Source organism: Lampetra fluviatilis, chromosome 52 (assembly GCF_964198595.1).
Source record: "Lampetra fluviatilis chromosome 52, kcLamFluv1.1, whole genome shotgun sequence".
NCBI lineage: Eukaryota > Metazoa > Chordata > Hyperoartia > Petromyzontiformes > Petromyzontidae > Lampetra > Lampetra fluviatilis.
In genome coordinates this window covers 576,346-591,950 of record NC_136326.1, presented here as the reverse complement: position 1 = coordinate 591,950, position 15,605 = coordinate 576,346, and the positions used below count along the sequence as shown (strand labels likewise).

General features: G+C 55.8%; 1 protein-coding gene across 2 annotated transcripts; it reads left to right on the top strand.

Annotated features, from left to right (window-relative positions):
• Positions 1-1,349: 1,349 nt before the first annotated feature.
• On the top strand, positions 1,350-15,605 carry SAV1 (salvador family WW domain containing protein 1). 2 transcript variants are annotated; one of them, XM_078878835.1, is made up of 7 exons: positions 1,350-1,497; positions 4,738-5,007; positions 6,759-7,064; positions 7,251-7,425; positions 8,009-8,170; positions 9,634-9,795; positions 10,123-15,605. In XM_078878835.1, exons 2-7 carry the CDS (start codon positions 4,743-4,745, stop codon positions 10,400-10,402), a joined length of 1,350 nt encoding a protein of 449 aa, XP_078734961.1. In that variant the 5' UTR covers positions 1,350-1,497; positions 4,738-4,742; the 3' UTR covers positions 10,403-15,605. The 2 variants fall into 2 exon arrangements, with proteins under 2 accessions (XP_078734961.1, XP_078734960.1); XM_078878834.1 differs by lacking the exon at positions 1,350-1,497 and adding an exon at positions 1,511-1,723.

The window sequence follows — 15,605 nt, the reverse complement described above, 5'->3', positions numbered from 1 at the left end:
TTGCGATACATTTATTTCCACGTGAATCGCAACTTCGTTGAGCTATAGTTTGTGACAGCCAGGTCGCTTCTGAAAAATAGCTGTTTTATTCTGCAGGTGAAATAACTTTTTTGTGGTAAAATAAAAAAAAGTTTCAGTCTGGGCTCGTGGACAAATTGTACAAAATGTAACCGGTTGAAATCTGAACAAACCCGTGGTGTGTTCAGGTCGTGAGGGTTTGGAATGGGGGGCGATGACGTGCTTCTCGGTGCTGGGAAGTGGCAAACTCGCTTTCCTCTGTTTACATTGAGCTCATTTGAGAAAATGGACCGTTTGTGTTGCGTGCGAGCAGAATGCGCCGTGCCCCGCAGCCCGCCGGCAGTTGACCGAACGCGGTGGTAGCCGCCTGGCCCGCGTACCCCAGCCGTGGCATGCGCTCGTGATCTCAACCCGTCATGCCGCCGCACAGAATTCCCTCTTGTGAGCGAGCGCGAGGGTGACTCGGGGATGAACCGCAGCCAATGCGCCGTGAGAGCCGGCACCACCGAGAATTGTTGCCCAAGCTTTGCCGCCCACTGGATATTGAGATGTTTTCAGCCGAATGAATGAGCTTCGATTTTTTGGAGGAAACCCACGTGAGCGAGCGAGTGAGCGAGGAAGCAACCTTCTCATCCCACGCGAGAGGGAACAGGCGCAGGAGGAGGAGTCCTGGCGAACCACAGCTCCGGCACTTGGACGCCCACGGGAGAATATTTGTTCACAACAAATGTTGCCATCCTACAACCCTCCCCGCTTGCCAGGCTACGCGCACAGAGACAGCATCGCGTTACCTCCGATTAGCGCGGTTGGATATGTGCAGTGCGAAAGAAGTTCATCACACGTGTACATACATGCACATACATGCACATACGTGTACATACGTGTACATACAGGTCTTCAGGCGAGAGAGACCCTGAGAAACTGCGCTGATTGTGTCGCTGTTTAGGGAACGCGCACTTGCGTGATGACGTAACCAGCACGCCATCGACTCGTGCGTGATGGCGTCACCTCGCCGGCTGACCCACTTGCGCCGACGTCGGCGGGGTGGGGGGGAAACCGTCGTGCGCGATGATGTCACCCGACGACTTCGCGCGCGCGCCATTCCGAACGAACTCGTGGTTGCGTGGTGACGTCAGGAGGTGAGGCGGGAACGTGCTGACGTCACGACGCCGGCATTAAAAACTTAGGGAGGGGGCGGGGGTTGCGGTTGTTGGGGGGACAGGGGGGGGTTGGGGGGGTTGGGGGGGGGGTTGGGGGGGACGGGGGGCGGGGGTTGGGGGGGACGGGTGCGGGGGTTGGGGGGGGGCGGGGGTTGGGGGGGCGGGGCGTGGTGATGACGACGGCGGCGATGACGACGATGATGGCCGCCGCGATGGCGGCCCCTGCTCCGTGCGCGTCTCAGCAGCGAGCCCCGCGCGGCGCGGGCGCGCGGCGCCTCCCGTGAGGAGGAGGAAGAGGGCGGTGAGGAGCGCGGCGGTGGTGAGGACGGTGGTGGTGGTGAGGAGGAGGGTGGTGGTGGTGGAGCTCGCGCGCCTGTGCGTGCGTGAGGGGGAGGAGGCGGAGGTGGTGGTTGTTGTTGTGAGACTGAGGAGGGAGGCCGCGAGAGAGGCGATGCTGTCGCGCAAGAAGAGTCGACACGAGGCGAGCAAACCCAGCGAGGTGCAGGGCCGATACCTGAAGCGGGAGGCGGCGCCTTTCCTCAGGAGTGAGTCCCGTGGTGTGTGCGCCTCGTGTGTGTGTGTCTTGTGTGTGTCCTGTGGTGTGTGCGGTGCGTGTCTTGTGTGTGTCCTGTGGTGTGTGTGTGGTGTCTCCTGTGGTGTGTGTGTATGTGCGTCTTGTGTGTGTCTCGTGTGTCCTGTGGTGTGTCCTGTGGTGTGTGCGTCTTGTGTGTGTCTTGTGTGTGCCCCGTGTCTCGTGTGTATGTGTGTGTCTGTGGTATCTGTGGTATGTGCGTCTTGCGTGTGTCCCGTTTGTGTGTGTCCTGTGGTATGTGCGTTCTGTGTGTTTCCGTGTATGTGTGTGGTATGTGCATCTTGTGTGTGTGTCTCTTATGTGTGTGTGTGGTATGTGTGTCTTGTGTTTGTCCCGTGTGTCTGTGGTATGTGTGTATTCTGTGGTTCGTGTGTGTGTCCCGTGTGTGTGTCTGTGGTACATGTGTGTGTCTGTGGTACGTATGTCCTGTGTGTGTCCCGTGTGTATCCCGTGTGTGTCTGGTGTGTGTGTCTATGGCATGTGTGTGTACTGTGGTTCGTATGTGTGTGTGGTACGATTGTGTGTCTGTGGTTCGTGTGTGTGTGTGGTACGTGTGTGTGTCTCTGGTACGTGTGTGTGTCTGTGGTTCGTGTGTGTCCTGTGGTTTGTGTGTGAGCTGTATGTGTGTCCTGTGTGTTTCTCTGTGCGTGTCCCGTGGTATGTGTGTCTTGTGTATATCTGCCTTGTGTGTGTGACGTGCGTGTATGTATCGTTTGTGTGTCCCGTGTGTGTTTTTTCTGTGTGTTTCGTGTGTGTATCCTGTGCATGTCTGATGTCTGTCCTCGGTGTGTGTCCTGTGGTATATGCGTATTGTATGTGTCTGTTAACTTGGGTTGGTATTGTGCGTCTATGTGTTAACTTGTGTTGTGTGTCTGTGTTAACTTCTGTTGTGTGTCTCTGTGTTGACTTGTGTTGTGTGTCTGTGTTAACTTGTATTGTGTTGCTATTGCTGTGTGTCGTGTCAGGGAACTTGAAAAGGGAAATGCGCAGCCTTAGGATTGTGTTTGTTGCGTGTTCAAATCGGTGTGTTGTGTATTGTGCGTTGTGTATTGTGTGGTGTGTTGTGTGTTGTATTGTGTGTTGTGTCTGCTCAATGTTGTGGGGAGCGGTGGCGCTACGAACACCGGCCATCATAGGTACTCGCTAACAGCACTTGCCCCCACAGTATGTGAAGGCTATACGGGGGATCTTTGTCTTTGTGCAGGTGTGTGTGCGTGCGTACCTGTGTGTGTGTTGTTGGTGTGGTGTGTGTTATGGTTGTGTTGGTTGTGTATGTGTGTGTGGTGTGTGTTATGGTTGTGTATGTGTGTTTGTGTGGTGTGTGTTATGGTTGTGTATGTGTGTTTGTGTGGTGTGTGTTATGGTTGTGTGTGTTTGTGTGGTGTGTGTTATGGTTGTGTATGTATGTGTGTTTGTGAAGTGTTGCGCATCAATTACCTTAGGGGTAGCGGTTCCCCTTCTTGTATGATGTGTTTCGCTGTTCTGTTGACCCTGTGCTTCTGTCGACCGTGCTTGCGTGTGGTGTTGGTTTTGTGTTTGTTTGTGTTTGTTTGTGTATGTCGTGCGAGTGGTGCTTGTGGCTGTTCGCCGTTTGCGTTCATCAGCACATGTACACGGTCTGCCTTGTGTTGTCGATTGCGTGTTTTGTTGTGTATTTACGTTGCGTACTGTGTTTTCGCGTGTTGTGTTCCTGTTTGTACCCTGTGTGTGTCTTGGCATTGTGTATGTTGCCTTGTGCTTCTTGTGTTTTCCATGATACATGGTATGTGACCCAGTTAACGTCTACAATAAACGTGTCATTTTATTTGTACAGGAACGCCTCCCCAAAGTCTAGGGACATTTTCAGAAAGTCCCACACTCAGATATTCGGCCAATGTGTGTGTTTTGCTTCCATGTGGCAGCAACCGTGAGGAGGTGGCAATAACCCTTCATGATTTTTTTTTTTTGACCAGCTAAGGCCCACTGAGCTTTATATAGATTTTTTTTTGGAAGCGACCTAGTTATGACAAATGTGGAAATTTATAGCGTCCGAATACTCTAAACGCATGATGTTGATTCTAAATGCGGAGGGGAAAACCGGACGACCCGGAGAATATTCCACGCGACCATGGCGGGAGAGAGACACGCAGACTCCATATATACAGCAGGCGTCAGGGTCCGGATCGAACTCACGAGATTCAAAGGTCCGCACAGATGGGTTTACAAACCCAACAAGATCAGCCAAACCCTTGCTCGTCTACAAGCCCGTGCAACGGTGCACTTGTAAGCTGTTTCCACGCACACGCACAGACCTCTTGTCAATCCGCTGCTGGATGACGGTCTCCAGTTACTTGACCAAGCAGCCCCACATCTCTATGACGATGGTGCTCTGAGCCAGGGTGGGATGGGGGGAACTTTTACTTTACCGAGGGGTCGAATGGGACCTTTGGTGGGCAACCAGCCATTACCAGACGGCGTCATCCGATAAACCACGTGAGAAGCGGCTCGCGTTTGCCGTGCGAGTGCAATAGCCGGCGTCTGCTTCCCTCGCTCTCGAAGAGAGAGAGAAGGGACGACCTTAGAGGCACGAGGAGGGTCCAGAATCAGAATATTTATACTGGAGGAATCCGATAAGCTATAAAGCTCTTTTTCTAGCAGAACCGCAGACGGGGTGGGAAGGCAGCAGCCACGCGATGAGCCGGTGTCATTGTGTGGGTTTTTTTTATTTATGGGAAGAAACCAGAGAACCCGGATGAAACTCACGCAGGACTGGGGGAGAACGTACTGCTTCCACACGGCAAGGCGCCCGTGTCAGGGATCCAACCCAGGCGCTTCTTGCCGTGAGGCACGAGCGTCTCCGCTGCCGCCAGCCGCCCTGCCGCGCAAAATTCAGGCCGAAGGTTTTCCTTCCTCCGCTGCGGCGCTTCCAATGCGCGCGTCTCTCTCGCTTGTGCCGCCCCCCCCCCGTCTACCCCCCCTCCCCCGCAGACCTCATGCCCTCGTTCATCCGGCACGGCCCCACCATCCCGCGGCGTGCCGAGGCGGGCGCGGCACCGTCCGGTTACGGCGCCCAGGACGGCGCCGGCAATGCCGTCGTCTCGTCGTCCGCGGGCGGCGGCGGTGGTGCCGGCGTCTCGCGGAACACCAGCTTCCTGAGGGGGGGCCAAGCCGCGGAGAGCGGCTGGCGGGAGCACCGGCGGACGCCCCCCCACAGCGCCTACAGCTATGGAGCGGCGGCGGTGGCGCCGCGGGAATACGGTGAGGAGAGCGCCGGCGTGAGTTCGCGAGGGGGGGGGGCGGAGCGAGAGAGGATTGTACGGCGTGAGTGGGTGCGCGTGATCGTGAGAGAGTTTCTGATACAAGCCCATGACGGGTTCGTCTGGGATTTGCCCGGCCTTGTCTGAGCCGGAAGCCAAGCAGGTTCCGGCCTGCATGGCGCTCGGATTTTAGCGAGCGACCGTTGTGCGTAAAAAAGCAGGCGGTGCGAGGCTGCAGTGGAGCTATGTTGTTGCTGCTGTTGTTGTTGCGATTACGCTTGTTTACCCAGCAAAGCCTCGCTGAGTGTCAAGATTCCTTTCAGGAGGTCTCCTGCCAAGTTTTCGTAGCACGTTGCGATGCTGCTGCTGTTGTGTGATCCCGATTGAGTAATTTGTGGGTAACTTTTCAAGTTTGGATGGTCACGACGGCACACGATGGCCGATTCGTGCGTGGCATCGGGCAGCGCTGCCAATATCCATTGATTAACCGCGCCACAACGTCGCTTCCCCGTGTACAATCAGCACTGGGCAGCGTGGTGAAGTACGGTCATACAGCTCCCGTGACCTGCACGGCATTGAATAAGCCCTCAACCAGCGGAGGATCGACAAAAGAGCCGTACTCTAAATGTAAATGATCTCTCTCATTGTGACCCCCGATGCCAGAGGGAAAAACAATAAAACGCACGCTCACATTTCATTGATTGAAAAATAACTCGGTGTTTTGCGCGCGGCGCCAAGCTTCATGGCGATCGTTAGAAATCTTCTTGAATCGATCGTAACGGATACGTTGTGGATAGCCTGTAAGCAGCGACATGAGGAGGAGGCAGGTCGGTGGTGTCACAAAGTCTTTCCATCGTCTCGGAGGCGGGGACGTGAGCGTGTTCGCCCGACGTAAGCTTCACCGTCTGATGACGCTGGGTGTCGTCTCCAGCGAAACTTCGAGCAAAAATATTTACATTCTGCTCACTTACCAACGATTTTGCTGAAGAAACAGTTGATCAGGGCACATTTGCCTACGACGTGTCAACGTAATGTGATTGGCTCTGTTGGGGTGGCGGAGGTTATAGTCAAGACAAACCGGAATTATACATTACGCGATGACGATCTAACCCAAAATTAACTAATTTTGGATCATAATATTTGGTCGTGAAAGCCTCCGCATCACATCAAGACGCTCGAGGCTTATCCGAGAATGACAAAATCATTATTTCCCGCACCTGCAACTGTCACGGTTGGCTGCGTATGGTGCGAAAGAAGTTCAACATACAGCGCATACGTACAGGTGGTTGAAACCTGGGTTCAGAACCCAGGATCTTAAAGGTGCCCGCTCACAGCTCTGACCTCGGAGCCTAAACTAAACTTTTTTTGTTATTTTACCAGGTAAAGCCCACTGAGCTATGTAGCTCTTTTTTAGAAGTGACCTGGCTTATCACGTGGAAATGTATAGCAACCAAACACTCTAAACGCGTGATGTGGATTCTAAATGTGGAGGGAAAAACCAGAGGATCTGGAGAAAATCCACGAGATCACGAAGAGAGAGATTGACGCGCAACCTCCAAATATACAGCAGCAGGCGTCCGGGTCGGGTTCAACCCCACGACCTGCTGTATACCAGGCGAGGTAGTTAACATCTCCGAGCCACCGCGGCAACCTTGGTCACCCGGCCAATCACCCCACACCACAGACGACCGTTTGAGTGGCGGCCCCCGTGACCCTGTGACCCCGTGACCCCGTGCTCCGCGTGCGATTCAGACTACGTCGCCGCCGACCAGCAGGGAGAGAACGGCGCCGACGGTGCCCACTACCTCTACCCCGCCGACCCCTACTACGCCGACGAGGGCCCGCAGAAGCAGCCGGCGCCGCAGACGCACCGGCGCGTGCCGCCCGACCCCTACCAGGACGACTACCGCGGCGGCGGCGGCGCCGGGGCCTACAGCGAGGCCTACCAGCCGGCGGAGCAGTACGGCGCCTCCGCCGGTGCCGTGGGGCCGCCGGGCGACCCGTACGGCGTGCAGGCGCGGTGGGGGCCCGGTGCCCCGCAACGCAGGCCGCAGCAAGGTACGCCGGCACCCTACGGCCCCGTGACGGAAGTGCCGTGCAGCATTCCCTCGTTATTCGCGACGAGGGATACTTTTTTGATTAATTACCTTAAGTAAATACGTAAATAAGTTATTAAATACGGCGGGCTGGTGGGCTGGTGGGCTGATGGACTGCCCTGTTTATTGACGTCCTCCTCTCTCACAGGGCAGCCCCGCTCGGTCGTGAGCGCCCAGTCGGTGAGAAGCCTCGCGTCGGCCTCTGCTTCGCAGCAGCAGCAGCAGCAGCAGCTGCCACCGCCTGGCTCGGCCGGTCCGCCAGGTCCCGACGATCTCCCGCTGCCGCCGGGCTGGACGGTGGACTGGACGATCCGCGGGCGCAGGTGAGGACGCTGCAGTTCGTGCCGTGGAGGTTGTTTTGAATTGGTCGCCGCGTCCACGCCTGTTCAACCCTTCTCCCTTCCGAGACGTCAGCAGGGTGGTGGGGGTCCTGTTCACCGCTAGATCTAGGAACGCGCGAGCTGGCTCAGCGTTCATTTTATTTAGAGAGGCGTAGTTGCGCCGTTGTTTTTAAAGACGTTGTTACTCACCGCAGAGAACTGTCGCGACACGACCACACTCTGTGATTGCTGGTGCCAAACTGTGCCACGCGAAACCTCCCTCGTGGCCTTCTACTTCCGTCATCAGAACAGGGAAAGGGTAAACTGCCGTGGTGCTATCAACCCATACGGTCTACCCTGTATTCTTGTACAGGGAAATGTAATTGTCAGGTCCATAGGGCGCACAGCCGTTTCAATACGGGGAAAAAAATGCCTATTTGTTTGTGTTTCTCCCTTGAGATGGGACTTTGTTGGGCGACCGTTGAGATGTATAAGGGGTACGGGGTGACCAACAGGGTCTGAATTGGCCTGTTACTCGGTCGGGTACTGGGTTGACAGGCTTGTGTTTGCTGCGCTCCCTCACAAGGTACTACATCGACCACAACACGAACACCACTCACTGGAGCCACCCGCTGGAGAGGGAGGGGCTGCCCCCGGGCTGGGAGCGCGTCGAGTCGCCCGAGTTCGGCCTCTACTACGTGGACCACGTCAACCGCAAGGCGCAGTACCGCCACCCTTGCGCACCTAGGTCCGCTCCGACGTAAAACGAGTGTGTGCGCGTGTGTGTTCACTTGTGTGGGGGGGCGGCAGTGCAGCGGTTAGCGCTACGAACCTGGCGACCCGAGTTCGATTCCCGCTCACGGCCAAGATCAGTGACGATTATTGAACCGGTCCTGGGCCACCCCTAGGTCGACTGAGCCTCAAATGAGTTCCTGGTGTGGTGCGTAAAAACATCGAAACTGGTGAGAACAAGGCGGCCTTCATAGGTGCTCGCTAACAGCACTTGCCCCAAAAGTCTGTTAAGGCTATATGGGGGATCTTTGCATACCTGTCAAGCTGTGGTGGTGGTGGTGGTGTTGGTTGTGGTGGTAGTGTTGGTTGTGGTGGTGTTGGTTGTGGTGGTGGTGGTGTTGGAACAGCTATGGTGGTGGTCATCAGTGGATTTGTTGGTACGGTTGAGGTGGTGGTGTTTGTTAGTGGGGTTTGTGTATGTTGTTGGTGGCGTTGTTGTTATGACTGTTAACACAGACAACAACAACTGCCATTCGCCACTAAGTGGCGGTGACGTCACCAAGGGCTGCACTTTATTTTCACTGTTAGCCATTCCTTCGGTCTGTGCGGCAAGCCGCAATCGTTTTGCAATCTTTTTCTGTTTGCTTACGATCCATCGGCGATGCTAACACACAAGTAAATTAACCACCCTGGTTTGAGCCAAGGTCTTGCCGTTGGGCAGAGGGCTGTCGAGAGCTACCGGCCCCCCCCCCCCCCGCTGCGGGAGCCGCTGCGTTTCCCAGCCCGCCGGGTTGATAACGCATCGTGCCTCGCCGCAACAAGGACTTGGGTTCAAACCGCGTGGAGTTTGTTCTCCCCCGGTTCGACGGAGTGTGAATGAGTGAGTGTGTGTGAGAGTGAGTGTGTGTGAGTGTGTGTGAATGAGTGAGAGTGTGAGTGTGAGAGTGTGTGAGTGTGCGCGTGTATGAGAGTGTGAGTATGAGAGTGTGTGAGTGTGCGCGTGTGTGAGAGTGTGTGTGTGAATGAGTGTGTGTGTGTTTGTGAGAGTGTGAGTGTGTGAATGAGTGAGTGTGAGAGTGTGTGAGTGTGTGAGAGAGTGAGTGCAGTGGAATTTGTTTGTTCTCTCCCTGTTCTGCATGGGCTCGCTCCGGGTTTCTCCAGTTTCTTCCCATATGTACAAAAACACACACACATACTCGCACAATGTGACAGGAATTGAGCAAACATCATACTGCTGAAGTATCACCGACAAATTACTCAGTTGGGATCACACACAGCAGGAGCATCGCCCCCTACTGTGAAAACTTGGCAGGACCCTCCTGAAAATTGGTCATGAGTGTGAGGCTTTCCGAGGTGAACGAGCGAAATCATCATCGTAATAATAATTGGTCAGCAACAACAAAGTGGCAAGGGAGAACGCAACTTTGGTTTGCGACATTCGCATAACCACCGCTGTCGTGCTCCGTCGTTGCTCCGCAGCATCCTGCGCTACGACCAGCCTCCGCCCATGCGCGCGTTGCCCCCGATGCTCTACAACGCCCAGCCGCCGGTGCGGAGCCAGCCGGTGCTGGTGCCGGCCAACCCCTACCACAGCGCCGAGATCCCCGAGTGGCTGCTGGTGTACGCGCACGCCCCGCACGAGTAAGAGCTCGCTCGCGACAAGAAAGAAACCGGCTCGCGCGGCGCACGTCCGTTTGGGCGCTCGCCCCCGCGTATGAAGTATTTCTCGCCATATCGCTCACTCGCGCGCTTGCTCGCATGGTGACGACCACCTTCACGACCTGTACCATTATCACCACCACCACCCGCACCACCATCACAACCAACCACCACCATCACGACCACCACCATGTTTGCCACCACAAGCACCTTCTCTGCCGGCACCGCCGACGCCGTCACGACCACTACCAATGGTCTCCACCGCCACCTCAACCTCCCCTAACCCTTCCCGCTCCGCCACGCGCGCAGGTACGACCACAAGCTCAAGTGGGAGCTCTTCCAGGTGTCGGAGCTGGACACGTACCAGAGCATGCTCATGCTGCTCTACATGAAGGAGCTGGAGCAGGTGGTGCGCTCCTACGAGGACTACCGCCGCGCGCTGCTCTCCGAGATGGAGGCGCGGCAGCATCAGCAGCAGCAGCATCAGCATCATCATCAGCGACATCAGCAGCAGCAGCAGCAGCACTGGTATGGCGGCCGGGCCCACGCACCGTCGTCATACCAGCAGGGCTATGGGACCAAGGTGTGAGTCGTCGTCGGTGATGGTGGTGGTGCTCGCGGCCGGACGTCGTGGAGAAGACAGAGCCGCGGCCAACGTGGAGGGGGGGTTGACGACTCCGTGTCCGTTTCAAGTCTCCACCTTTGTTTTGTTTGACCAGGTGAGAGGAGAGGCGCCTTGAGTGACGGCGCTCATTCGCAAGAGTGGCCTCTGTGGCACCATTGACGGTCTGTCAGCAGGGGACGCCGATTATAATTTTATCGTTCCGATGGACTCCTAGATCTCTCGCGATGCTGTCACGATGGTGTAAGGGTTCGCGCGCTGGACTTGCGATCCACAGGTCACCAAATTCCATTCCATCTCCCGGCGTGGCAGTTAACGCCACCCAGAAGCAAAGATCGGTTCACCACGGTTAGTCGACGGGCGGCCGTTGTGGTGGGGTAAAGTGTGAGTACACAGACCTCTCCTCGCGTGTCTGGGGCTCCCTCCGGTGTAGGACGATGCCATCCCTGCCAGCAGTAGCGCGAGAAAGAAAATTGCAGGCTGCACCCTTACCTCGTCGTAGATCTCGCTCCGTGAAGGGGCACGCCCTTGCACGCCTGCTCACCCTCCGGCTCTCACCCCCCCCTCGCGGTTGGCTTGGGAAAACAGGAGCGCCGGTTGATTCCCGATAATCCGTGAGTGGATTACTGTGGGCTGCGGATTTAACCCGCCTTGCCAAAAAGTGACTAGCAATCTTGACGCACACGCCCCGGCTTCATTGTGAGTGGGGAGGGGTGGAGAGGGGGGGCGGCAAACTTCACTCTTGGCGCCCTCGTGAGCGCACACGCGCAGGCAAGTAAACCCGAAACTTTGCTAAGTAAACACCCCCTGCACTCTGCGTAGCCAAACAGCGAATCCGTCAGCCGTGTTCTTTATCCAGGCCACCTTCCCCTCCCTTCCAGGCCTTGGGGGAAAATCGAGAGTCGAGCGTAATCGAGCGGAGCACGGCAGCGCACGCCTGTGGACCGAGCGCAGTCGCCGGCAGGGCACGCGGTGCATCCCAAACCCACGTGGGTTGTGAGGGTTGGCCACGTCGATGGCCGTACAGCAAGTGGGATTGTGAACCCGTCTGTGCGAGCTCACCTGGCTTCCCGCCACACGGTGCAGAGCGACTCTGTTGCTATTATAAATGGGGAAAAAGGGACCGCTGGTGTCAGCCTCTACGTTACAGAATGGCGGCGGCAGAGTTTTTGACGGCAGCGGTTATTCTTGGGCGCGGTTGCCGCGTAGTTCATTCTTCTCCGGACCGCGCCGCAAACTCCACGCCCGCGAGCGCGCTCGGCACCTCGACGACACGGCAGCGGCTGCCGGAGGACAACGCCACCGAGAACCCCCCTCCTTCCCCCGCACCACGTCCATCGGAATCCCCCCCTCGGCAGGAACTTCTCGCCCGCACCGCTCTGTAAAGAATTCACGGTCGGCCCTCCCCCCCCCCCCCCCCCCCCCCATTTTTTTTGTACGAGTTTCGGCCTCCGCAACCGAACTGGGCCGTATTTATTATTATCATTCATTATCGTCGGCGATCCTGCCGTGTTAAAGACCCGTCGGGAATCGCTACGCGGGGCAAATGGGCGGGGCCCCCCCCCCCCCCCCACGAGGCGGCTGAGACGCGGTCGCGAGGGACGCGTGCGGCCCGTTAGGAACCCGCGCGGCTGCCGATCTCGTTCCGATTTGCTTTTATTGCGGCTAATGCCGGGCGTCTGCAGGGCTCGCGTGCTTCCGCGCGCGCACACGTGTACGCGCGCGCGTGGCGCGCCTGACAACGGATGCAAAAAAATAAGTTACGCGGGGACTTGCGAACACCCCGTTCGCCAAATTCGCTCTCGCCGCCAGCAGCGCGGCACCGTCGCCCGTGGCCGGTGAGACCGTGCCGAGCCCTCGGGGCTCTTGCGTCGGTGGAGACCTCCGAGTGGCGGCGAGGGCACGGGGCCTTGCAGTGCCACAGAAGAGAGACGGGGGACACGCGGAGAGAGAACTTTTAGCGCAAAGACTGCGGATGTCCCCGCCCCCCACCCTCCATCTCTTGTCGCGTTTGTGAGTGGTCCGGCGTAACGATACCATATGCAAGACGGAGGCAGGGTTGTTGTTGGCACTTTAAAAAAATAATAACAATAAACGCCCTTCCCGTTTGCGTTGCGACTGTTATATGCAAAGCAGGTAAACGGAATTCGCGGCTGGAGGTGTAAACTGTCGGTGTAAATAGGAGGTGGATTTGCGCTAAATACAACAAGAGCGAGGGAAAGGTTTGTGTCGGGGTGATGCCCGGAGTTCACGCAGCGCAGAAACTGCCCCTGCCGAGCGGTGTTGGAGAATGGCAGTGCCATTGCACACAAGTACAGGGGTGCGGTCCTGCTCATCTTGCGCGTGCGTGTGTGCGTGTGTGCGTGTGTGCGTGTGTGCGTGTGTGCGTGTGTGCGTGTGTGCGTGTGTGCGTGTGTGCGTGTGTGCGTGCGTGCGTGTGTATATATATGCTTAAGGATGCTACAGTGGCGGTGTAATGGATAGCGCACTGGACTTGAAATCTACAGGCCACCAGTTTGATCTCCTGGCGCGACCGTTGAAACAACGGGGTGGGGTGGGGGGGGGAGCAAGTTTCCAACATGTGCCGCTGGACGGGAGGTGATGGATGGGCGAGGCTCGGCGACGTCGATCGGCACGAACAGCTGCGTCACGGAAAGTGGCCGCTATTTTTAAAGGGGTGGGGGAGGGGCCCAGTTATCGACCACAACGAAAAGGAAACGGTGACTGCCTTTCGATTAATTCATCAGCTCAATTGTCCCAGTTCTTGTTATGTGCATCTTTGAAAATGTTTGCTGAGAGCCGCAGCGCCCCGATCTGCCTCGCGTCGCTCTTGCGGTGAGGCTGCCGTGGGCTGCCGACAGTCTCGCTGACGTCAACAAAGGCGGCTGCTCTTGTGGCCCCACTGGCAAAGGCCGGAGCCTCTCGCGCGCTCATTCGGATGTCCCAAGAGGTTCCGCGGTGTTCATCATCGCCGCTGCTCGCAATCCTGAACATCCAGGAGCCACGAATGAACAAGTTCCAAATTGGTCAAAGCGGAAGAGGACGTTTCGCTTGCCCACTTCTACTTCCTATTTTCCACCACCAAGCCGAGCCGTGCCCAGCCAGCCTGACGTGGCCCAGGTGGCACCAGGTGGTTTTCCACTGCGGGAGGCGACCCGTGCTGCTCGCGTAGCCCCACGTGGCCCTGAGCCAAACTCAGGTGGCATGCGAGGGAAGCCTTTCACGGTTTGGTTCTGGCTCGGATCGGCAAATAGCCGGTGGAAAAACAACCTGTACCGTAATGTGTGTACGGTAAACTTTCGCATCGTACGTAGCCAACCATGCTAATTGGAGGTGCGGGGCAAGGACAACATAATAAACGCAAAACGTAGTTCTAAAGAAATTAGCTTTCAATTTAGATTTAAAAGTGCGTAGCCCCAGTGGCTTCCTAACATCGGAAGGGAGAGCGTTCCAGATGGCCGCAGATGCGCATTTGAGAGCGCGCGATGCGGTTGACCGTCTTTGTTCGATGGCCAGCCAAAAGCCACTGGCAAAAGGCCTCATTCTGGCTTTGCTCGAGTGTGCGAGCGGGGATTCGGATTCAAACAGTTTCTCAGTGGTGCCGGATCGGCGTCTCTGACACGGCCATCATGAACATTCAGAAATGTAAAATTAAATTTAAGAAATATATATATTGGCTTTATATATGTATATAGCATTACTATAAATTATTTAGAATAAACTTGCCGGCTGGAAGTTATACTGATGACGTGAATATAATAATGTAACAGACTATTAAGACGATAATCCTTTCTATGCATATCGTAGAAATGTGCAGCGGAGCTTTGCATACAAGATATTTTTAGGTTGGTGAGTGACCTGTTTAGCACCTCGCTGTCAAACACTTTCCGCTGAATTCCAACATCACCACGCGACGTTCCACTCACCTCGGCGTTCAAGTTCGTTAATGAAGAAGCCTTGCAGCCAGGTTAGCGCGAGAATGTGATCGACACATTGGCGCGTCTCAACATCGCCCAGTCTCGTCGGGTGGTGGAGAGGGCCATTCACAGGAAATGTGGCATGACCCACCACCACCACCACCGTGGCCTCATCCAAAAATCTAATCTGGGTCCTCGTTTTGGCTACAGAAACCTCCGTGTTGAGTTGTAACCGTCTTTCAACACTTTAGCGCCATACTCGGCCGCCTTTGTCACAGCGAAGGGCCTCTTCGAGTAACCGAGGTGCGTGGCGGTGGTCGTGGTGGGGAGCGGTGGCGCAGCGGTTAGCGCGCTGCGCTGCGAACCTGGCGACCCGAGTTCGATTCCCGCTCACGGCCACCAACGTCAGTGACGGTTATCTGAATCGGTTGTGGGCCTCCCCTAGGTCGACTCGGCCTCAAATGATTACCTGGTGTAGTGTGTCGTCACTGGGGAGCTGAAGACGGCCGAGCGTGGTGCTTGTCGCCCACCCCTCGTGTGCCACCGTGCCAGCCTTCGTAGGTGTCGCTACTCGCTAACAGCACTTGCCCCTAAAGTCTGTTGAGGCTATACGGCGGAACCTTTGCCTTTGGCGATGTGTGGTTGCCCATCAGAGCTGTTTGAAATTCCTATTTGGCCCTCGGTAAGGGGTAAAGTTCCTTACCGCTGCCCTAAATAAATTTGAGACTCAAGAAAAAAATCCCGTCTGAAGCTGTGATATTTCGGCAGTCTGGATTTTAAGCAATACGGAAACAGGCTCCCATTTTAATCGACGTTTCACAAACTGTAAAAAAAATACACTTTTAATAGGGCTTTTTGTGAACTACAGCTTTGTGTAAATAACTTATCACGATCTCTCTGAGTTTTCATACCGTAGGCTTCCACGCAATTGGTTACTCGAACCTAATCGCCTGGTTCTCACCCCAGGGGAACCGATTGTGAATCCCTCCGAGTTATTTTGGAATGGCAGGAATGAGGAGGAGGAGTTGGTTGCAAAAGCAAATGAATCCATTCTGAGATGGCTTCTATATACACCCGTCTTGGGTTTGTCTCCTCGTTTTGCAATGCACGGGCTGTTTTATAGAAACTGCTGTATATTATTTGTAAATGTCTTAATGTGGACAGGGAGGTGTCGAAGATTATGATGATGCTGATGATGATACGATTTGAGTGACAACTACTACCGCGTGGAATAAATGGATCGCGTAAATGGT